The sequence below is a fragment of the Arachis stenosperma genome, chromosome 10 (genome assembly GCF_014773155.1).
Source record: "Arachis stenosperma cultivar V10309 chromosome 10, arast.V10309.gnm1.PFL2, whole genome shotgun sequence".
Classification (NCBI taxonomy): Eukaryota; Viridiplantae; Streptophyta; class Magnoliopsida; order Fabales; family Fabaceae; genus Arachis; species Arachis stenosperma.
Genome location: NC_080386.1, coordinates 121,126,791 through 121,150,549, shown reverse-complemented (window position 1 = coordinate 121,150,549; position 23,759 = coordinate 121,126,791). Strand labels below are relative to the sequence as shown.

At 38.3% G+C, this 23,759-nt stretch overlaps 3 protein-coding genes across 3 annotated transcripts; 2 read left to right on the top strand and 1 right to left on the bottom strand.

Moving 5' to 3' along the window:
- Nucleotides 1-10: 10 nt before the first annotated feature.
- Nucleotides 11-2,464, bottom strand: LOC130956569 (COBRA-like protein 4). The gene is made up of 6 exons (XM_057883614.1): nt 2,316-2,464; nt 2,132-2,211; nt 1,341-1,797; nt 1,033-1,180; nt 625-911; nt 11-414 (listed from the first exon to the last, which is right to left on the bottom strand). Exons 1-6 carry the CDS (start codon nt 2,416-2,418, stop codon nt 116-118), a joined length of 1,374 nt encoding a protein of 457 aa, XP_057739597.1. The 5' UTR covers nt 2,419-2,464; the 3' UTR covers nt 11-115.
- A 7,010-nt stretch (nt 2,465-9,474) lies between these two features.
- Nucleotides 9,475-12,505, top strand: LOC130956142 (UDP-arabinopyranose mutase 3-like). The gene is made up of 4 exons (XM_057883182.1): nt 9,475-9,888; nt 10,685-10,935; nt 11,008-11,176; nt 11,797-12,505. Exons 1-4 carry the CDS (start codon nt 9,523-9,525, stop codon nt 12,190-12,192), a joined length of 1,182 nt encoding a protein of 393 aa, XP_057739165.1. The 5' UTR covers nt 9,475-9,522; the 3' UTR covers nt 12,193-12,505.
- Nucleotides 12,506-17,575: 5,070 nt separating this feature from the next.
- On the top strand, nt 17,576-18,550 carry LOC130957593 (uncharacterized). Its single transcript, XM_057884439.1, has one exon. The coding sequence runs from the start codon at nt 17,576-17,578 to the stop codon at nt 18,548-18,550; it is 975 nt and encodes a 324-aa protein (XP_057740422.1).
- The last annotated feature ends 5,209 nt before the right edge of the window (nt 18,551-23,759 follow it).

The window sequence follows — 23,759 nt, the reverse complement described above, 5'->3', positions numbered from 1 at the left end:
AGCAGATTTTGATCAAATACATATATTAATCTTCACAAAAACTTTCACCACGTGTATCCCCCTGCTAAATTAGCACTATATTCTGTAAGCTTCTTAACTAAGTTGTCACCCTTGTTCATAAAAGAACCACAACCAAATGAAAAAACGATGCGAAAATGGTGCTGGCTGCTATCGAGGAAGCACTAATCAGTAGTCTATGAGCAGAGTTTGGCAAGAAAGGGTATGAATCAGGAGGTGGCAGCATGCATTCTTCACCATTGAAGTAGACCCTCCTTGGAAATGCCCATCCATGCTTGAGTGTGAATGTGTTCTTGTCCTTCTTCATAAGAATCTCAGATTGCACATTCCCTTTAGGCCCATTTTCCATCAATAGATCATTGTAGTACTTCAAACCATAGAACATTCCTGTGTCATCTGCATACACACAATTCAGCATTCACATGGTTAGTGAAACAACCTTAAGGCTATGTTTGGTAACTGTTTCAGAACAGAAAATACAAAGACAGAAACACAGAGACAATGGTCATAGACTCCTTTGTCAAGCAGGTTTGAGACAGTTAGCGAACAAGGCCTAATAGCATGAAAAAGACTAAAACATTTTGTGTGGATTCTGAAAGAACTTACTTATGGCTTCATAGGGAAGAAGTGGCATGTATTCAAAGCTATAGACTTGTGTGACATTGTTGAGATTGGGGTGTTGAATAACAAGGTTCCATAGAGTGTAATTGAGTCGATAGTCGAAGTTGATGATGGCAATCTTGACCCTCCAATAATCTTGGTAGTTGTCTTTGATGTGCCAATGCACCCTCACATGACAAAGGTGGTGTGTGCATTGTAGCAATGGTTTTGGTGTCATATCACTCTTCTTAGTCTTTACTCTCTCATCTTCTTGTAGTAACTTTGAGTCCTTCCTGGACATCCCAAACAAAAAGGAACCAAAATTAGAGCGAAATACTAAAATTATCCACAAATATGTCACGAAAAAACTTATCTGTGGAAGAATAAAAGTTCATATCTTCAAGAGTGGCTTACGTGACACAGGTATCATTATTTTGACAACCACAAGCACAGGTTGGACAAGCTGTGACTTTGTCACTATAGAAAGATGACAAAGAAACACAACAACTTGGATTCTTGGAGGCTAGAAACTGCGAATAAGTGCATGTCACATTCCAAGACACTGCATAGAAACCAAAGAAAAAGACCAAATAACATTAGGTACTAAAAATGCTTTTACTCCTTCTGTTCTTAAATAACTGTTCGCTGAGCACGTGGACAGTTATTTAAGGATGGAAGGAGTAGTATAGTTTAGGACTAATGAGAGTTAGTGTGTTTCATACTCAAAGCTTGAGCTTTTCTCCTACGATCATCGGTTGGGATGACAGTGGCAGGCACAAGCTTAGCAGGGCCACAGGAATAGCCTGGCCCCGGACCGAGAAGCTTGAAGTTCTTGGGAAGCTTAACTGTCTTGTTAGAGGTGCCAGAGAGGCCTACACCTATCTGAAAAGCCGAGACAGCGCCGGAAGGGTCCTGACCCCAAGAAGTTAGGACACCACCTTTGCAGCAGTTATTGAACTGCATGTTGAAAGGTGCTCCAGGCATTAAGTCAACAACCTGAGGGTTCCTCTTGCAGCTGTGAGGGATCTTCAACTTGAACTTGGAACAATCTCCTTGTTCTGTTGCTTGAGCTCCCATCATTGTCCATATTATCTCTTTCTTTGCCCATGTCCACCCTATTGTCCATCCAGGGTTCATGATTGTCCTGTATTGTTGAAAGTTGAACACTGTCACAGTGGCCTGCATTAGTTGAATAGCTACAACATTAGTATACACATTTTGTTTGGTTGATTCAATTACTTAGCCAATCCCTATTATTTCATCAAATTTATGATTAAGTCCCTTTAACTTAAAAGCTTCCAATTGGATTCTTACACTATTTTGAATTTTGTAATTAAGTCATTGTCGTGTCAAAAATATTAGAGTTAACTGAATATTATGAAAATGAGAGAACGTTCAGGTTTAGGAATGTAGTCTTTAACTGTATAAGACTTTGTTATTGTTTTACACTGGTCTTTTTATGTGATTAAATTACGAGTAATTTCTTTAAAATCATAATAATTTTAGAAGTTACCATATAGCCATCTGTTGTCCAGGACATGATATCCCATCTTATTGTCACATTCCCAGTTGGATCCAATGGATCAAATGCATCTACATGAACAAGGATTTCATAAGTTAGAATTAAATTAACCCTTTATTATCAGCTAAACAATTTTCAATTTTGAATAATAATGTAGTCAAGTAATTAATTATACCTGCTTGAGAAAGTATCATAAAGCATATAGCAGCCAAGGTAACCACCTTGAGCTCTCGGAATTCGCAGCTTCGCCGCCGCTTGTCACCATTATCAAATTCCATGCTTGAAGATCAAAGCTTCACTCAAGTTTCAAAATGTTAATTAACACTTTGCCTAGTGTGCAAAGGTGCTAGTGTTACTTATATATATATATATATATATATATATATATATATATATATCATTTATATTGTAGCTAGTAGTTGTTAGGTCACTATGATATCATGTTCATCTGAAATATTATGTCTCCATCTTCTTAATTAATCATTTTGCCACCAGTTAATTAAGGTAGCATGAAGTTTTTTGTGTAATGTATATTGGTGTGTATGCAAATAAGTGGTGTGAGAGTTTTTTCTGTTTGCCTCAGGACACATCAGGTGGTAACAAGTTCAGTTTCTTGAGGTTTTCACTGAATTTTCGTTCATTCAAAATCACTTTCTTCAACTTGTTGCTTATGCTTCATGGCTTGCCACTTTTCTTCAGTCTTTGCTTTATAACAAAACTTAAATTTAAATTCTGTTTTATTATATGCATTATGCTTATTTTTCTAAAGAATTTTTCAGAATTTAAACCTGTGTCTTTTATGTATAAAATTAACTAAAAATTTGATTCACTTTTGTTAAACTAAATCTCATTGAGTAAATAGAATTCAAAATATTGACTCAATTATGTATGCTTAAAACAATTATGGGTTTTCTTTTTAACTTTAAATTTTTTCCATTTAACTTGTATTTATTTATTTATTTATTTTTAGTTTATCACAATCTAAAATATATATGATGGTCGCTACTTATGTATATGAATAAATTGTTATTATTATTATTATTATTATTATTATTATTATTATTATTATTATTATTATTATTATTATTATGTCCATATACAGAGCAAATAGGTAAATGATGATAAAATATGAGAATCTGAATTGGAGATATTTGGTAGCCAGTAAGCATCTTGGGGTTGATTGAAAACAAATGTAATGTTAATTTTGCCCAACAAAGCTAAGCTTATAAATAATTGAATAGGATAATTGATATATGAAGCTCTTCGGTTTGTCGGAAATTAATATATATTTTTTTCACTAAAGATAGGAAGATTTGGAAATTAATTTAATAATAGAGTAAAAATTAGTATAATTTAAATATATTAGTATATGGTATGTAATACATAGATGTGAATCTATAAATTCATAGATCTGTAAAACGCAGTTCATATTTTGCAGAAAAAAAAAAAAAAAAAAGTGAAATGGTTGCTGCCAAGCGTAACCTGCATTTTGCAGGGAGGCGCAACCACAAGGCGAAACGTATTCTTCTTGTTCCTTGCATGCAGATTATAACTGGACTTAGAATGTATTGAAACACGCCAAACGCGACCTACATTTTACAGGTGGTCAATGCAAAGTAAAAATTGCATTTTGCAAGAAGACTCGGCGTATGTTAAACACTTGTACTTGGAAAGATTTTTATATCTGCGTTTTAGGCTTTGAATTTAAATGTGAAAAAAGTTGTATAAAACTTCATGCATAATGTAAAAAGAAAAAGTATGAAGTGAGTGAGTTGAAAGGAGAAAAAAGAAATTTATGTAGAGAAAGAAACTTGAGTGAGTAAAGAATAACATTAATGAAAAAAATGTCTTGTAATTTTACATTACTTTAAGAATATATTATTGAATATCTAGATTATCTTCGATAAATAAATATTTTTTGTATTTTAATTATAAATAAGTTTATTTATTTGTGTTATTGTTAGAGTTATTAGTAGATTTTATATATAATTTAACGGTTAATTTTATTATTATTATTATTATTATTATTATTATTAATTAGCAAAATATTATTATTTTTATTAGTAAGTAGAATTATAGTTATTATTACTACCGTCATTATTATTATTATTATGATTATTATTATTATTATTATTATCATTATTATTGTTAGTATATTGTTATTGTACTGTAATGATGATGACATATTTTTTTATTAATATTAATTATTGTTTTTATTATTATTATTAATATGTTATTCAGAATATATTATTATTATTTTGAATAATATATTAATAATATAATAATAATAATTTATTATTATTAATAGCGTAAATATTTTTTTCAGTTTCTAGCATCTTTTGGGTGAGACATAGCACACTTTAATCATCTTTAAACCTCAACCAGACTCTTATTCATCAAGAAAAATGGATAAATCAACTCTTATTATCGATTGACAAACAGTTGCAAAGGTGATGTTATAAGGTTGAAGCTAATATGTCAACTCCAAATAGTTATAGAGACTAAAAACTCTCTTCCCCCCTCCCCTCCAAAAAAAATTCTTCTTCTTCTCTTCTCCTCTTCTTCTCTCCTTTCTTCTTTTTCTTTTTCTCCTTTCTTTTTGGCCAGTCACCATCATCATCGAGCTTCACCTTCATCACCATCACCGTGGCACCACCATCATCGAACTAACCTCTCTTTTCTTCTTCCTCTTCCTTTCCTATTCCTATGTCGTGCACTGCTTCTTTCCCAGCACTCCATTGATGTTATCTTCACCGATTCGAGAATGAGCCTTCGCTGCTACTTCCGTGCTCTCTGCACTGTAACCGTCTCTGCCACATGTGCTTTTGTCGTTGTTCTTCTGCTCCTTATTTTTCTGCGCCGTAGCTGATTCATTCTGTCTTATTCTACTATGATTGTTGTTCTGACTCCACAAAACTAATGTTGTCGGAGTTACCGATGTCATTGCTACTGTTGATGTCCCTGCATCTTGCTTTTTTTGTCTATGTTGCAGTTTCTGAGCTGTCAAATCGTCACTAACGCCATCTTATTGTTGCTACTGTTTGTTGTTGAAGCTGTACCAGAGAAATCGTCAGCCACCATTACCCAACCTCACAATCTCTGCCAGCTAATTACTTTGAGGTAGCGCATCTTTAGTGAAATTAAGTATCATTCTCTCAAATCCTAGGTTATACGATTTTGATGAAAGTGGTGAACTTAATTGTGTTTGTTGTGTTGATTATTTATTGTATGATTATCATAATTGTAAGTGAATATGACTGGGATTTATGTTAGTCACAAGGGTATGGTGAGCTTAGCTATATTATAAGTTAGAATTTTAAAAAAGAAGAGGAGGAGGAACCGGAAGAGGAGAAAAAGGAAGAAGATGAAGGGATAGGGAGAAAATTTTTAGTCCCTGCAACTATTTGGGGTACCACGTGGCATTGTTACTTGATAGACAACTTTTTGTCATTCGGTAGCATGGGTCAATCTATCCATTTTCCTTAATGGATGAGAGTCTGGTTGAGGTTTAAGTATAATTAAGGTGTGCGTCGTCCCTCGAATAAAAGGTCAGGAACCAAAAAAAATATTTACCGTAATTAATATATTATTAATAATAATTTATTAATATATTATTATTCAAAATAATGTAATAATAATATATTATTATTATATCATTATTATATTCTTATTATTATTTTTTAATATATTACTAATTATCATTATTATTACTTTTACTGTTATTATTATTAATTGCTATTATTAATACTAATTAGAATTATTATTAATATATTGTTATTATTAATTGTTGAATAAATATGTACATTATTATTATTATTATTATTATTATTATTATTATTATTATTAGGATAAAGTATATTTTTTGTTTTTGAAGTTTGGTAAAAATTTTAAAAATACCTCTAAGTTTTATTTTGTTTCAATTTTGTCCCAAAAGCTTTCAATTTGCATCAAATATACCATCGACGGATAAATTTTCAAAAAATTTAAAATCAATCTAACAATAATGCATAAAAGTTATGCTTGATTTACTTATATTGAGGGTTGTTCTTATGAAATTGTTGTTGAATTGGTCTTAAATTTTTTGAAAAATTAGCCGTCAAGGTATATTTGATGCAAATCGAAAACTTCTAAGCTAAAATTGAAACAAAATAAAATTTAGGAGTATTTTTGTAATTTTTGTCAAACTTTAGAGACAAAAAAAATATACTTTACCCTTATTATTATTATTATTATTATTATTATTATTATTATTATTATTATTATTTTAATAGTACTAATATAATAATATTATTATTTTTCTTTTTGCAAGTTATCAAAAATTTATTGTCCAAAAAAATTGATCCGCTAGAAACTTATAACGAGAGAAATGCAATGGTCCTAGTATCAACTAGGTTCCACCACGTTTTGCGAATAGGCGAAATGAAAGAACATCTGCACTGTTGAGTGCTTTTGTGGAACAATGGGGACCTGAAACACATATGTTTCATCTTTCAGTTAGTAAAGTGACTATGACACTAGAAAATGTGACATATACTTGGCCTTCCAGTTAGAGAGCCTGTGACGGGTAGAATGGAGTAACGGGCAGCAGTTAGGAGTTCTTGGTGAAAAACTGCTAGCTATTTTTAGTAGGGCGTCCGGTCTTGACCTCACATATTGGGAAAGGAAAACCTTGCATGGATTCGACGATGCAGAGACATCGAACTGTTAGACACACAAGAGTCGATCGAGTGGTATGTTCGGGGTTACATTTTCTGCATGCTTGGAACGGTTATATTTCCAGACAAGTCGATGAATTCTGTAAACTCGAAGTTTTTATCTCTTCTTCGAGATTTCTACCGCATTCAACTCTATAGTTGTGGGACAACTAGTCTGGCACATCTGTAAAGGTCGTTGTGTCGTGCATCACAATAAAACTGTAAATAGATGGATGACCCTCTTATTCTGCTTTTTGTTTGGGCGTGAGAGCGTATGCCCTTTTTAGCATCTATTCCTCGCAATGAACTTGACGTTGTTGGTGTTTCACTTGCGCAACGGTAATGGTTATCGTCATTATTATTTTTACTATTGTTGTTAATATTATTGTTATTATTATTGTTATTATGTTGATTATAACCATTATAAACTTATTTAGGTGGAGTCATTGGCGCCGGCTAACAAGACATACGCGAAGGTCTACAGCGCACTTTGGACAACAATTAGATGACATGGGAGTTAACGATGTACGTTTTAACAATTTCTGTTAAGAAGTTTATTATGTTTAATAATATAACTTATCGTCGTCGTGTTTACTAATGTCTAGTTTATATGGTGGCCGTATATGAGAGTCGTGGTTTCTGACGACCTATCCGTAATTTTGGTAGTGAGCTCTACAAAGTCTCCATTGTCATTTGGGTGTATAGAGTGGCACCCAACAGACTGAGTAAGACGCCAATTTGGGTTTGAACAACTTCGACCGGAGGAACCATTCCATATTGGTGATGCTCATTATAGGCGTTGATCGGCACACAAAATCATGACCGGAGTGACAAGAACAGGGATTGGGTTAACATGTAGATTTTTTACCCCTATAATACACTGCAGCTAGGGGACGAAATTGTCAATTTCCATCCTCTTCTAATATACTATAAGTGGTACACGCAGCAGTACAGAAATCACCTACGGTTGTCAAATAGAGTTGCGCTTGCAGAAATCCAGGTGAATAAACCACAGGTGCATTTTGAAATGTGACTTTGTATGTTCTCACAAAGACCATTTTATAATTCTACAAAATTCATTGTGCATGGAATAGCAAAGGAAAATGGACATTCACAAACAAAAATCACTCCTTTATGTATGTTTGGTATAATCTCACCGTTATAATACATTCCCACAAATTTACAATACCTTTCATAACCTCAACTTCACCTCACCCAATTTTTTTGACACTACTAACCGTAAAAAAAACTCACAAATATAAAAGATAGAGGAATGGAGCTTAGAGTTGCAAAAACAAAGAAATTAATAATAATATTTATAAGCAAGACTCGTTAAAATATTTTGTTTTAAACAAAATGTAAACTGCATTTTGCAGCTTTTAATAAAAAAAATTTTAACTAATATAAAATACAACCTGCATCTTGTTGTATATTTTGAAATAAAAAAATAAAAATACCAAACGTATTCTGTATTTTGCAGGCTTTAAATTTAAAAAATTTAAAAAAACAAATTACTACCTACATTTTATACTGATATTATATTAATATAATTACTTTATACACAATTTATTTTAACATCAAACTCTATATTTCTTTCCATATAAAAAAAAAATCAGCCTCAATTTGTACTTTAGATCAACAAAATGTACATACATAAAAATTGATGGATGTCAATTATGCCCTTGGGCCTTGTATTCTGTCACTAATTTGGTTACATATAATATAAAACAACTCAAATCCTGTCCAAAAAATCTAATAATAACTCAAACCCGTCTTCGACTTGAGTGCACGAGCTCAAATAAATAATGGAAAAGTCTAGGGGACCAGCAATTTTGTTGAATTTTGGCCAGCATGTAACCAGCAGAGGAAGGTGAGCCATTGGATGAAATCTCACACCAATCTCACACCATCAAATCATCATTGATGGCTAGTTGATGGTTAACAATCACAAAAATTACTGGCCCCTAGCATTGCTCATAAATAAAGTGCTTAATATGTTAAAAAAGCCATTTTTATTTTTTATGAGGTATTTTTAATAATAATAATAATATAAAGAAATATCTTCAATATGATATATTAAAAATTTAATTTAAAGAAAAATATTTTTTTAAAATAATTTATCTTTTTCCTATTTTGACAAATATTACTTAATATACTAGAGTAAAGTGTGTAAGCAAAAAAATATGTTCGTTCCCTTTTTACAATAAAAAGATGAACTTTAATCTTTGGTCTTTTATTTGGATTTATGAAAATGACTCCAAAAATGTTGAAGTGGAATTTTAGAGAGAAACAAAAATAAAAAATTAAACCTAATCGCAATAAGATAGCATTTAAAAATAATATACTAATTTTTTTAATGTGCAAATAATATTTTAAATGATATTATTTACACATTAAATTTGATGTTCAATTTAGACATTTCTTAAGTTCATATATATAAAAATAAATAAATAAGAGATCAACAAAACTCACAAATAATTGATGTCCAAATCAAAACTACAAGAAGAGAATTTTAATAAAAGAAAAAGTGAAAAACATTGTTTCACAAGTTTGTTTTCTTAGTAATTCTTGTATCACAAGAAATCACAAAGTCCCCAATGCTTCAAAATAAAAACAAAAGGCTCCTCAAATCCACCACCACAACAAAACATTAAACAAAAAAACACCATCCTCCTCCCAAGTTCAACAATGTTTTCACTCTCACCCATTGAAACCACAACAATGTTCGAACCAACACCACCATCTTCGTCGCCCCCCTCGACCCTGAAGGACGAGGTGGACATCGTGATTCCGACTATAAGGAATGTGGATTTTTTGGAGAAGTGGAGGGCCTTCTTTGAGCCCTACCACCTCATCATCGTCCAAGACGGCGACCCTTCCAAAGTCATTAAGGTGCCTCAAGGATTTAACTACGAGCTTTATAACCGAAACGACATTAACAGAATCTTGGGGCCCAAGGCATCTTGTATCTCCATCAAAGACTCTGCTTGCCGTTGCTTTGGTTTCTTGGTTTCCAAGAAGAAGTACATTTTCACCATTGAAGATGATTGCTTTGTGAGTCTATATATATCCCCACCAACTCAAATTCTTAAGAAGCTTTGTTAATTACTATTGTTTCTTAAGTTATAGGAAAATCAAATTTCCTCTTAATCATGCTTTATTTTAAACATCCTTTTAACTTCTAAACAATTTTTTTTGGTTTTTCTTAAATTACGAAGTTAATAAATACATTTGATTTTCACCTTCTATATATAATTAAGAATAAGTAAAAAAAAACTAACTTTTAATTAGTTAATATTAATTAGCTTTTTATTAGAAAAATATTTTTTAATTTTTATTTTTTGAAAGATTTATAATTTAGATTTTATAATTTAAAATAAAAATAATGTCACAAAATTAGCTGATATTTGCTAACAAAAATTAATTCTCTAATTGAATTCTATACTTAATTTGTATTAAAATATTTTTAGAATTTCTATACCATGTCAACTTTGTCTACAATTTTCTTAATATGAATTATTACACCTAGCTATATAGAAGTCTGGAGCTATATTATTCTAACTGGCAATTAAAAGCGGATACGATATGAACATGTTGATTTCTTATTAATCGATTTTTGAAAGACCCAAGAACTATAAAAAATATATATAAGGGTAACATTCGGTTTACACTAATATCAGTTATTAACTATAAGATATATGTTAAAATAAAAAATATAAATTAAAAATAATTAAATAATATATATTTATAACTAATTTCAGGGTTGTATATATAATTGTTTCCATGTTTTATATTACCTAAACACTTTGAATGGTGGTGAATTTGATGCATGCATATGTAATATGTATAGGTTGCTAAAGATCCATCAGGAAAAGACATAAATGCCCTGGAGCAGCACGTGAAGAACCTTGCGACACCATCAACACCATATTTCTTCAACACATTGTATGATCCGTACAGAGAAGGAGCAGATTTTGTTCGTGGATACCCATTTAGTCTCCGTGAAGGTGTTCCAACTGCAGTCTCTCATGGCCTCTGGCTCAACATTGCTGATTATGATGCCCCAACTCACCTTGTCAAGCCTCTCGACAGAAACAAAAGGTTCATTTTTTTAGTAAATTAATATTATTATGTATAAATATAATGTGATGATTTTGATGATGACTATGACAGGTACGTAGATGCAGTGATGACAATTCCAAAGGGGGCGCTGTTCCCAATGAGTGGAATGAATTTGGCATTCAACCGTGAATTAATTGGGCCTGCCATGTACTTCGGCCTTATGGGAGATTCTCAGCCCGCTGGACGCTATGCTTCCATCTGGGCTGGTTGGTGTGTCAAGGTATGTATTTTAGAGAGAAAAAATTCTAAATAGCATCCGAAAATTATCTAAAAAAATAACAAGATCTTTAATAAAAAAATATCATTTTCAGTTTTTTGATATTTATTTTTATAAGACTAATTAGCACTTCTGTCAATATTTTCTATATATATTAACGAAATAAGTCTATATAGTATGTTAAACTGCTAATTTGTTCATTAAGAACCAACTAGGATTAACAAATTCTTTTTTGTTGAGAGTTTTGTTGTTTTTTAAGAATAATTATCAAGATCATTTAGTTTTTATTTTTTATTATCTTTTTCAAATACATTAACTAAATTTATTGTGTAAAACTAAGAAATATTAGTAATTTTTAAATTATTTTTATTTATAAAAATTAAATGAAGGATATGTTAGTTATTAATATATTTTGAAGAGAGATTATTAATATAAAGACTAACCAGTCTCACAAAGTTAAATATGAATGATCATAAAAAGTATTTTTTTTGTTTGGGACTTGTAGTTTTTCGAAAAAATTATCATAAAACGGTTAGATATTCACTCGTATTTTAGATTTAATTATTTTGATAGTCTTTATAATTTTATCAAATTTATTAGTTGTATGGATCGGACGAATGCAGGTGATAAGTGATCATTTGGGATTAGGGGTGAAGACGGGTGTTCCGTACATATGGCACAGCAAAGCAAGCAATGCATTCTTGAACATCAAGAGGGAGTTGAAGGGAATCTTTTGGCAAGAAGAGTTGATCCCATTCTTCCAATCCATATCGCTTTCGAAGGAATGCGATACGCCGCAGAAGTGTTACATAGAGCTCTCAAAGCAAGTAAGGGACAAGCTTGGCAAAGTTGATGATTACTTCAACAAACTTTCAGATGCAATGATCACGTGGATTCAGTGCTGGGATGAACTCAACCCACCATCACCACAATCACAATCACAATCACAAGTGCTTTCACTTTCACTTCCGCTTCATGATGATGATGCTGCAATAATCTTGTCTAATGGTTCAGCATAGTCACTACAATAATCATCAATGAATTGTTATATGCTTTAATTTGTCATTTAATTTCTTGCGGCTCTATAGGCACAATAATAATGGATATATGAGGATATATGCATGGCTCTTAGTAAATCATTTTACTTTCTTTTTGTTTTCATGTTCCTACAATAATAACAATAAGAAGAAGGACTGGCTGGTCTGATATTTAATTTTCAATATGTATTTGTCTTCGAGGGTGAAATTCGAATCATGTAGCTTATTATATATTATTGTTGTTGTTGTTGTGAGACTATGTTAACTTTGAAATATGTAAGGGAGATTAATCATATTACTTTGACCTTGTTTGTTAATTAGATTAATCTTTGTTATCGTTTTGTGGTGTTTAATTCTAAATGTGAGTTGCTTGTAAATTCTAAGAATAAGTATTGTTTAATCTCTAAAAGTTGAAGTCGTAATTGAAATTATTCTTTAACTTTTTTTTTGTTTTAAAATTATTCTCAACGTTATATTTAGTGTTAAAATCATCACTTTGAATATTATAATTTTTTAAACAAAAATATTATTTGTATACTAAAATTAGTCACTAAAATCAACGCATAGGCGACGTCACAATGAAGAGAGAGGAGAAAGGAGGAGAGGTGTGAGCGATGCTACTAAAAACGCATGAAGACGTTGCCGGTGGTGCGACAAGTAAGGCTGGAAGTGAGTCGAGCTGAGTTGAGTTAGACCAAGCTCAAGCTCGGCTCACAAAAATTGAGCTTGGCTCACGGCTCGACTCATTAACAATCGAGCCTATCAGCATGGTGGGGTGTGTTTACAAAGTTATTTCTAAAATATTGTCAAGGAGAATGAGGGGTGTAATGCCAGGCTAGTTGGGGAATCTCAGAGCGCTTTTGTAAAAGGGAGGAAAATACATGATGGAGCTCTAGTAGCATGCGAAACTGTGCAATGGTTAAAACTGAAGAAGAAGGCATCAGTGATTATTAAACTAGACTTCCAAAAAGCATATGACAGAGTAAAATGGTACTTTGTTGACACTGTACTTGAGAAGATGGGTTTTGGACGAACATGGAGGGCGTGGGTGAGGGAGTGCGTTACATCGGCATCTGTTTCTATTCTAATTAATGGATCACCGTCGAAACCATTCAAAATGGAGAGGGGGCTACGTCAAGGAGATCCTTTATCGCCGTGTTTGTTTCTACTGGTGGTGAATGTGCTCAACAGAATGATTGGGGAGGCGGTTAGGAACAGGCGGATATCTCCTCTGTTAGTTGGTAGGGATAAAATAGTGCTATCACACCTACAATTTGCTGATGACACCATTTTATTTTGTCCGCTAGAGGAGGAAACTGTCAGGAACTATAAGAGGCTTTTGAGGTGTTTCGAAATGATGTCTGGGTTGAGCATCAACTTTGAGAAGTCTAACTTGATACCAGTTAACTGCAGCCAGGAATGGGTCAGTCGGATGTGTTAGATTCTAGGCTGTCAGGAGGCAGCATTGCCGGTGCGGTACCTAGGTATTAGCCTAGGTGCGAATCCGAGGTTGGTAAAAACTTGGAAGCCGGTGATTGATAAGGTGGAAGAGAAACTCAGCTTGTGGAAAGCAAAGGTTCTTAGCAAGGCCGAAAAGCTGGTACTCATCAAGTCGGTTATCAACAGCCTGCCTATTTATTACTTGAGTTTGTACAAGATGCCAAGCGCGGTTGCACGGAGAATTATATCCTTACAGAGAAAATTCTTTTGGGGTAAGGATGATGGACGAGCTGGTATGGCACTAGTGAAATGGGAGATGGTTCAGGCACCAAAGAAGCTAGGAGGATTGGGGGTGGGCGATGTGGTGGTGCGAAATACAACGTTATTGTTCAAATGGTGGTGGCGGTTCTCTAAAGAGGAGTGTCCACTTTGGAAGAGGATTGTATGCTCTTGCAATAGCTTGAACCCAAATCACTTGTTGTCCACTCAGATATTACCAAAGAGGGGTGGACCATGGAGAGATATATGTCAAGTGCAAATAAAGGAACAACATGTAAGGCAGAAGCTGATTGATGGGCTTGCTATGGAAGTAGGAGATGGTAGGACCACCAGATTTTGGGAAGATAAATGGCTTCAAGTAGGAAAGCTGAAAGACAATTTTTCGAGGCTCTTCTTGATTCAAACCAACAAGGATCAGTTATTGGGGATTGTGGGTTCTGGGATGGGATAGAGTGGGTGTGGCACTTCCAATGGAGAAGAAAGCTCCGGCAATGGGAGACAGATGTATTGGACCAGTTGCTACTTGTCCTGCAATCTGTTAGATTGCTAGCAGATGTGCAAGATAGAGTGGTATGGAGGTTTCACAAGGAAGGAGTTTATACAACTAACTCATTTGTGCAGGTTTTGCAGGAAGAGACTATGGATGAGGAGATCCTGAGATACAGATTCACAAAAGATATTTGGAAAGGCTTAGTTCCGCCACAAGTGGAGTTGTTCTCATGGTTCGTTTTGGTAGGCCGAGTCAATACAAAGGATCGGCTTAGTCGACTGGTGTACTGCAACAGAATGATACTATGTGCATACTATGTAAGAAAGATGCTGAAAATGTACAACATTTGTTTATTACATGTGAGCAATCTTGGCAGGTTTGGTGTGCTTGGATATCGGCGTTTGGACAAGAGTGAATTATGCCTGGCACTGTGAAACAGCAATTTGAGAGCTGGAGAGTTGTCCCAATGAGGAAAGAGATACGCAGGTATTGGCTAGTTGGTTTTTTCTTAGTGATATGGACTATATGGTTACGCAGAAATGATGTCATTTTTCACAACAAGGCAACAGGGATTAGAGAATGCGTGGATCAATCTTTTTCATATGCCAGAGAATAGTGTTGTAAATAACTCATGTTGTTGATGGCAATGTCGGAGATGACATAGGAGTTGTTAGGCTGTTATGATTTGTTTTGTATCTCATGCTCCACATGTGTGTTGAGCTTTTTCTTTCAAAAAAAAAAAAACAATCGAGCCTATTTCTTAAGTTCAAGCTCGACTCACCGAAAGCTTACGAGCTGGCTCAAATAATGGAAACATAAATATATAATCTATAATTCTATATCAATAAATTATAACTTATATATTTTAAAAAATATTTAAAAAGATCAATTTTATATATTGTTATCTATCAATAAATTATAAATTTTTTATTTATATCCTACATCAAAATTATATGTAAAAAATAAATATAAAATTTTAAATAATTAAGATTATATATATATATATATATCGAGTCAGCTCACGAGCTAATGAGCTGAGCTTATCCAAGCTCAAACTCGGCTCATTTAATTTATGAGCTCAATTCCAAACTCAAGCTTGGTTCACTAGCTCACGAACTTAGCTTATCGAGTTATTAACGAGTCAAGCTCGAACTAACTCATGAGCTGGCTTGACTCACTTCCAGCCCTAACGACAAAGGAGAAGAGGGAAAGCCAAAATCAATTATTAAAAAAAATTGTTATCAGTATAAAAAAACCCACAAAATCAATTATTATGAATATATATTATTTAATTTATTTTTTATATATATTTTAAGTTTTAACATGTATTTTATATAAATAATGTTAATGAATTAACCATTTTGTACACATAATATAATTAATTTTACAATTAAATTATCTTAACGGATAATTTTAGTAAGAAGTAAGAACTATTCCCACTATTCACCAAATTTCGAAAAATTCTTCGAGTAATTATTCAAACTATGTATCTTCATTCTTTTCTCTCTAACGTTAGCTCTCTCTTTTCTTTGGTTTTCTAACGGTTGTTGGGAGGGAGTTGCTGCCATTACCAACATTGCAAGGCGATGCTTTCCATTCTCTCATTTTTCTCTTCTTCCCCATTTCTTCTTCTCCTTCCCCTTCCCCTACCTTCCTTTTCCTCTCTACTTTTCATTTGTCTCCTTTTTTTTTTCTTTCTCCACTTATTAATCTCTCTTCCTCCATTCCATTCTCTGTCATCTTAAACTCTCTCTTTCATTTCTTCTTCTTCTTCTTCTGTTTTTGTCTACCGGCTCTTATTTTCATCATTCTGTCTTTAGTATTTTAATGTTTTACTGTTGCTTTCATTTTCAAGCTTTAATAATCTCTTTTGTGGTGTGATTTTTTTTTTAGTGTTGTGGTTATTTTTTTTATAAGTGATGCTAGTTTTTTTTTTGTGACTATAAGTGATGCTAGTTTGTTGGTGTAAGTTCAGATATCTCATATATAGAAAAAGAATATTTCAAAAATAATTTTTTATTCATAGATATAACTTCTGATTAAAAAAGAGATTGAATTTATTTGTAAAAAAATGAAATTTCATAGTATTGTAGTTCTTTATGTATAGATCTAAAAATAAAAAAAAATTTAAATTTATCTCTTTCTTATGACTTTAAACTTTTTTATAATTGAATATTAGATTTATTCTCAATTTTTATTTTAATACATAACTTATCTTTTCTATCTTTATAGACTTTGTTACAGACTGACCAAAAAGGGGTCACGGGCCAAACCGACCCGATTACCACCTGACCCGAACGATCAGGTAGAAAACATTCAGCTGTCGACCCGGACACGCATCCTAAACAGCTGTGGTAGGAAGCTTCTATCATAATGGGCTCTACCCTTGGGGGGGCCCACGCCTGACACGGTATAAATGGGGAGGGTCCTACCCCTCCCCCAAGGTACGTCACACATACCACCTACCCACTTTTTGCCTGCGCACTGACTGATTAGAGCGTCGGAGTGCCTTTGCAGGTGACACCCCCCATCTCTCCACAACGAGATCTCGGCTGCTCGGTTGGACCATCTCCAGCACAGTCACAGAACCAGACACACCCCACCAACTCCAATCACTACCCGAACCGTCCGGTACACGACGAACCGTACATTGGCGCTGTCTGTGGGGAATTCCTAAATGGACATCGTGCTGGGTCCTCGAGACCATGGCCGAACAGCCGACGCGGAAGGGGCAACCTCTGTCGTCTCATCGGGAGGGCGACGGAGATCCCCCGACAACGTACTGAACCACATGCGAGGACGCGAGAGACGCGTCCTTTCGGAGGAACTGGTAGCGACAGCGCCAGAATAATGCAGGAACTGTGCCATAGGGTCCAGAACCTGGAGCGACAACTAGCTGACCAGGAACATGACCAGCGAACCACCGACCCCAGCTACTCCCCGTCTCCCGAAAGCCGAGAGAGAGCCTCCCACCGGAGTCGCTCCCGCCACGCCTCCGCCTCCAGAACGGAAGCGGAAAGCAGCCGGGAAGACTCGCCTATCCCGAGGAGACGAAATGACACAATTATCTACTCCCGAGGCAAGGAAACGCGCCCCACGGGGAGAAATCGCGAGGGCGCGAAAGAGAGGTCCGGGAGGACACGTCGACCCGTGATAATGGGTGCCACCCCGTTCCACCGATCCATCCTCGAAGTCCGGTTGCCGAAGTACTTCAACAAACCAACGAACATGAGGTATGATGGAACCCAAGATCCTCTGGAACACCTCATGGCCTTCGAGGCTAGAATGAATCTGGAGGGAGTAGGAGACGAGGTGAGGTGCCGCGCCTTCCCGGTCACCCTGGCAGGACCCGCGATTCGATGGTTTAACGGCCTCCCGCAGGGATCCATGTATGGGTTTTCGGACATCAGCCGTGCCTTCTTAGTTCAATTCCCAACCCGGATAGCAAAGGCAAAGCATCCGATTAACCTACTTGGGGTAACCCAAAGGCCCGGGGAGCCGACCAGAAAATACCTGAACCGGTTCAATGATGAATGCTTAGAAATCGACGGCTTAACCGACTCGGTGGCCAGCCTTTGTCTGACGAACGACCTCCTTAACGAGGACTTCCGAAAGCACCTCACCACAAAGCCGGTTTGGACGATGCATGAGATCCAAACCGTAGCCAAGGAATACATAAATGATGAGGAAGTCAGTCAAGTCATGGCTGCCAATAAACGGCAGCCCTCCTACAATCAACCCAGGCAACAAGGTAACGGAGAAAGACAAAAGGAGCAGGCCAAAGACGGAGGATCGAGTAAAGCACCCAGACCATTTTCCCGTGTCGGAAAATTCACCAATTACACCCCACTCACCCTCTCCATCATGGAAGTTTATCAGCAAATAGCCGAGAAAGGAATTTTGTCGAAGCCCCGAGAACTCAAGGACCGTACCGGGGGAAACAAGAGCCTCTACTGTGACTACCATAAGGGCTATGGGCACCAAACACAGGACTGTTTCGACCTGAAGGATGCACTAGAACAAGCGATAAGGGACGACAAACTGACCGAATTCTCCCATCTTATAAGGGAGCCGAGGAGGCGACATCACGACCAGGATGAGGAGGGCAAGACCCGATCGGCGAAACGGTGACAAGAGCCAGAAGACAATGACCACAGCCTCACCGTGATAAACGTAGTAACCGCCAAAAACACTGCACCAAGATCGAGATTGGCGCACAAGAAAGACACCAAGATCCTGACAGTCTCCTCCTCGTCAGCGCAAAGTTCCAAGAAGTCTCCATCCATCTCTTTCGGCCCAGAAGATCAATGGTTCGACAAGGCCCCTGAAAACCCACCCATGGTAATCACGGCCAGGGTGGGAACCGGCCTCGTCAAACGAATCCTTGTGGATACGGCAGCGGACTCGAACATTATGTTTCGTAACGTGTTTGATGCACTGGGATTACGGGACGCCGACCTATCGACTCACCAGCACGGGGTCATAGGACTGGGCGATCACTCCATCAAGCCAGATGGAGTAATAGCTCTACCGATTTCCGTAGGACAGGGACAAGGCCGAAGGTCAATAATGGCCAAGTTCGTGGTTCTACGGAACTCCACAGCCTACAACATCATCCTAGGAAGGAAAACGATTAACGATGTTGAGGCGGTAATCAACACGAAGCTATTGGTTATGAAGTTCGTTGATGATGACGGATCTGTGGGATCCATAAGAGGAGATCTAGAAACGGCGGTCGCTTGCGACAACGCCAGTCATTCCCTGAGGAAGAGGTCTAAAGAAGCCTCGGGAGTGTTCCTTGCTGACCTAGACGTCAGAGTTGACGATAAGCCCAGACCAGAACCAGAGGGGGACCTGGAAAAGTTCAGGGTCGGTGACACAGAGGAAAAGTTCACGTTTGTTAATAGAAACCTCCCACATGAACTGAAAGAGCCTCTACTGGAAATGATCAGGGCCAATAGAGATCTATTCGCTTGGACACCAGCCGATATGCCGGGAATAGATCCCCAAGTCATGTCCCATCACCTGGCCGTCAAGCCGGACACCCGTCCAGTGGCCCAAAGGAGAAGAAAGATGTCGCAAGAGAGAGCTGAGGAGGTGGCCAGGCAGACGGCCAGCCTCCTAGAAGCAGGTTTTATACGAGAACTAGACTACTCGACCTGGCTGTCAAATGTAGTTCTGGTAAAAAAGCACAATGGCAAATGGAGAATGTGCGTAGACTATTCCGACCTCACAAGGCGTGTCCCAAGGACTGTTTCCCCCTTCCCAACATAGATGCACTCATTGACGCGGCGGCAGGGTACCGGTATCTGAGCTTCATGGATGCCTATTCCGGCTACAACCAAATACCGATGCACCGACCCGACGAAGACAAGACAACATTTATAACACCCGGGGGAACCTATTGCTACAAGGTTATGCCATTCGACCTGAAAAACGCAGGGGAAACATATCAAAGGCTGATGAACAAAATATTTGGCAACCTCATAGGCAAGACAGTGGAAGTCTACGTAGACGACATCCTCGCAAAGACTACACAGCCTGACGACCTCCTGAGCGACCTGGGAAGTGTATTCGCATCTCTCCGACAACATGGCATAAGGCTCAACCCCCTCAAATGCGCTTTCGCCATGGAAGCTGGAAAGTTCCTAGGATTCATGATAACCCAAAGGGGAGTAGAAGCCAATCCCGAGAAATGCCAAGCAATACTCCAAATGAAAAGCCCCGGCTGTGTCAAGGACGTCTAGAGGCTGGCAGGTCGCCTTACCTCGTTATCCCGCTTCCTCGGGGCTTCGGCAGCAAAGGCCCTGCCCTTCTTTAATCTGATGAAAAAAGGAATAGCATTTGAATGGACCCCCGCATGCGAGGAAGCGTTCAGACACTTCAAGGAAATCCTAGCAACACCCCCTGTGCTCGGGAAGCCCAAAACCGGAAAGCTACTATACCTATACCTAGGGTGCTGGAATCATCTTAGAAAGCCCAGCTGGGGTCGTATACGATCAAGTTCGAGTTCCCCGTTTCGAACAATCAAGCAGAATACGAAACCCTCCTAGGAGGCTTAACCTTGGCAAAAGAAGTCGGAACAACGAGGTTGGAAATATGCAGCGATTCACAAGTCGTCACCTTGCAAGTAAACAGGAGCTACCAAGCCAGGGACTCGCTACTACAAAAGTACTTGAAAAAGGTCAGGGAATTGAGCAAGCCATTCGAGGAGGTCACGATCCAACACATTCCAAGAGAAAGGAACACACGGGCAGACCTCCTATCCAAGTTGGCCAGCGCAAAACCGGGAGAAGGCAACCGATCTCTCATTCAAGGCATGATGAAGGAGCCAGCGGTTACCCTGTACCTGTCAAGGCTGAGCCCCTCCTGGATGGATCCCATCACTAGCTTCCTGGAAAGCGGCAAACTCCCCGACGACGAAAAGGATGCTAAAAAGTTGAGAAGGGAGGCGGCCAAATACACGATCATTCAGGGACAGTTGTTCAAAAAGGGGACTCAACCAGCCTCTGTTGAAGTGCCTACATCCTGACCAAATGGACTACGTGATTAGAGAAGTCCACGAAGGATGTTATGGCCACCATATAGGGGGCAAAGCCCTAGCTAGAAAACTAATCCGAGCAGGATACTACTGGCCATCGATGATGGCAGATTCTAAAGAATTTGTAAGAAAATTCGTCAAGTGTCAAGAAAATGCCAACTTCCACAAAGCGTCAGCTTCCGAACTAAGCCTGTTAACGTCCTCCCGACCTTTCTCGCAATGGGGAATCGACCTCTTGGGACCCTTCCCGGTTGGTCCAGGGCAAGTCAAGTATCTCATGGTCGCAATCGACTACTACACCAAATGGATAGAGGCCGAGTCACTGGCCAGCATATCCTCGTCCAATTGCAGGAAGTTCATGTGGAGACAGGTAATAACCCGGTTCGGCATCCCGGAAGCTGTCATCTCGGACAACGGGACGCAGTTTACCGACAAGAAGTTCACAGAGTTCCTCGCCGGCCTGGGCATAAAACAAAAATTCTCCTCGGTGGAGCATCCCCAGACAAACGGCCAGGTCGAGTCGGCAAACAAGGTCATCCTGCTAGGACTCAAGAAGCAGCTTGATAATAAAAAAGGTGCTTGGGCCGACGAACTCGGCTCAATCCTCTGGTCCTACCGAACAACCGAGCAGTCATCTACGGGGGAAACCCCCTTCCGTCTAACGTACGGGCTAGACGCGGTAATACCTATGAAAATCGGTGAACTGAGCCCACGAATGCTCCTAAAGGGAGTCGAGGAAGCCGTCGAAAAGGACTTAGTGGATGAGGCCAAAGAGATGGCCCACTTATCAGAAACAGCACTGAAGCAAAGAATGGCCCTGCGCTACAACACCAAAGTGCCCTCAAAAGAGAATTTGAACAAAACGACATCGTCCTAAGGCGCAACGACATTGGTTTACCGACCCCAGGAGAAGGCAAACTGGCGGCGAACTGGGAAGGTCCCTACAGAGTCAAAGAGGCGATTGGCAAAGGCGCCTACAAGTTGAAAAAGCTCGACGGTAAAGAGATACCGAGAACGTGGAACGCGAGCAACTTGAGGAGGTTTTACTCCTAACTCACATGCCGATTTGGCGACCAAACGAGCTAAGTAGTTAATTTTAGTTAATTTGAGATTGTACCTTCATTATGACTTTAGAACTTTGTTTAATTTCCGATTAAATTATACTTGTCAAAGTTTTCTTTTGCTTGCTTTTCCTTGGTCAACTCATCGCGCGAACAAGATAACGATACGCAGCCTCGGGACTGATCACCCCGGGGGCCCCCTAAGCTAACGCCATAACAAACGGCTACATCAAAAGCCACAACTCGGCTTAACCAAAATACCAACAATACGGTAAACAAACGCAAGCGACAAACCAATAACGGTGAAACGATGTCAAATCAAGTCAAGAACACAACCAAATGAACAAAAAGTATTAACTACACTAGTCAAGCAAACGGCCCAAGAGGTCATTTTTGCAAAGTTCTACAAAACGAATCATAAAACAGTTTCACAAATTTCTACAAAGCCATGCGACATCCAAAAAACATAAAGAGGTCATTTCCTAGGCATGTCAACAATCTTGCCGTCTTTAATCATCTTGAAGACACCAACTGCCGACATGTCAAAATCAGGGGCAACGATTTTGACCTGAGCCTTAAAAGCCTCCTCAGTCGCCAGTATCGCACATTTTTCCTGCTTCGCGACTTTTTTATACTTGGCCTTCCACTCCGCGAGCTCAGCCTTAGCAGCCTCTTTCGACGAAACGGCCTCGTTGCGCTCTTTCTCTAGAGCGGCCACCCGCCCTTGAGCAGTGCCGACTTGACTTTCTAAAGTCATTTCTCGCTCGACGAGTCGCGAAACAGTGGCATCAGACTCCTGCAGCTTTTGCTCAGCAACGGAGGCCTTATCCTCGGCAGCCTAGAGCTTCTCAGTAGACTGGGCAAGTTGCTCCCAAAGAGTTTCAACTTTGCGCTTAAAATCATTATTGGCTTTCCCAGCAGATTCCAGCCTCCTGCGCAGAGACTCCATCCCGGACAGCTCAAACTCGGCCTTCCGAGCTATCACAGCACCGCGCAGGAGAGTACGATACATCCACCTCGCCTGCCCGGCAAGAGAGGATTCAGGGAAGTGCTCTTCAGTGCCAGGAATCAATTGGGCATCTATGAAGTTTCCGGCATCAAAGTTTTTCTCCATCACGGTGAGAACCCCTTCAGGACTGCTAGATGTTTTCCTCTTCTTGAGACTGGACACTTCTTCCACGTCGTCGTCGGTCACTGGATGGGATGTCAAACCCGCAGTACCAACCACTTCGTGAAAAGGGGAAATACGTGCCCCTTCGGTCTCATGAGCCGAGGTACCCTGAACTGGCGTACCGACCTCATGACCCCCGACCCCCTGCACGGAAGAAGCCTTGCTCTTATCCTCTGGGGGAGCAGTCGACTTCTCGTTGGCCGCCTCGTCGTCGCTTGCATACAGAAAGGTCTGGAACAAATCAGGGAGACCCGTCACCTCAGCAGACATCCCCACTATAGCAGGAAAAAGAAATCGTTTAGTCGCAATGGGATATAAGATAAAGCAAGAAATAAAGAGGAAAGCTCAAGTTAAAACCACTCACAAATATAGTTCCGACCGACCTCCCGATCACCCATAAGGAGATGAGGGTTCACATGATTCTTCCCAAAGACTGCCAACAACACGTCGGCAATCTTCTTGTCCACAGCGGACATACCCTTGTAAGTTACCTTGATGAAGGTATTAAACCCCGCCCCGAAACTCCAATACGTCGAGATGAGGCGTGTCCCTTTTAGCGACAACTAG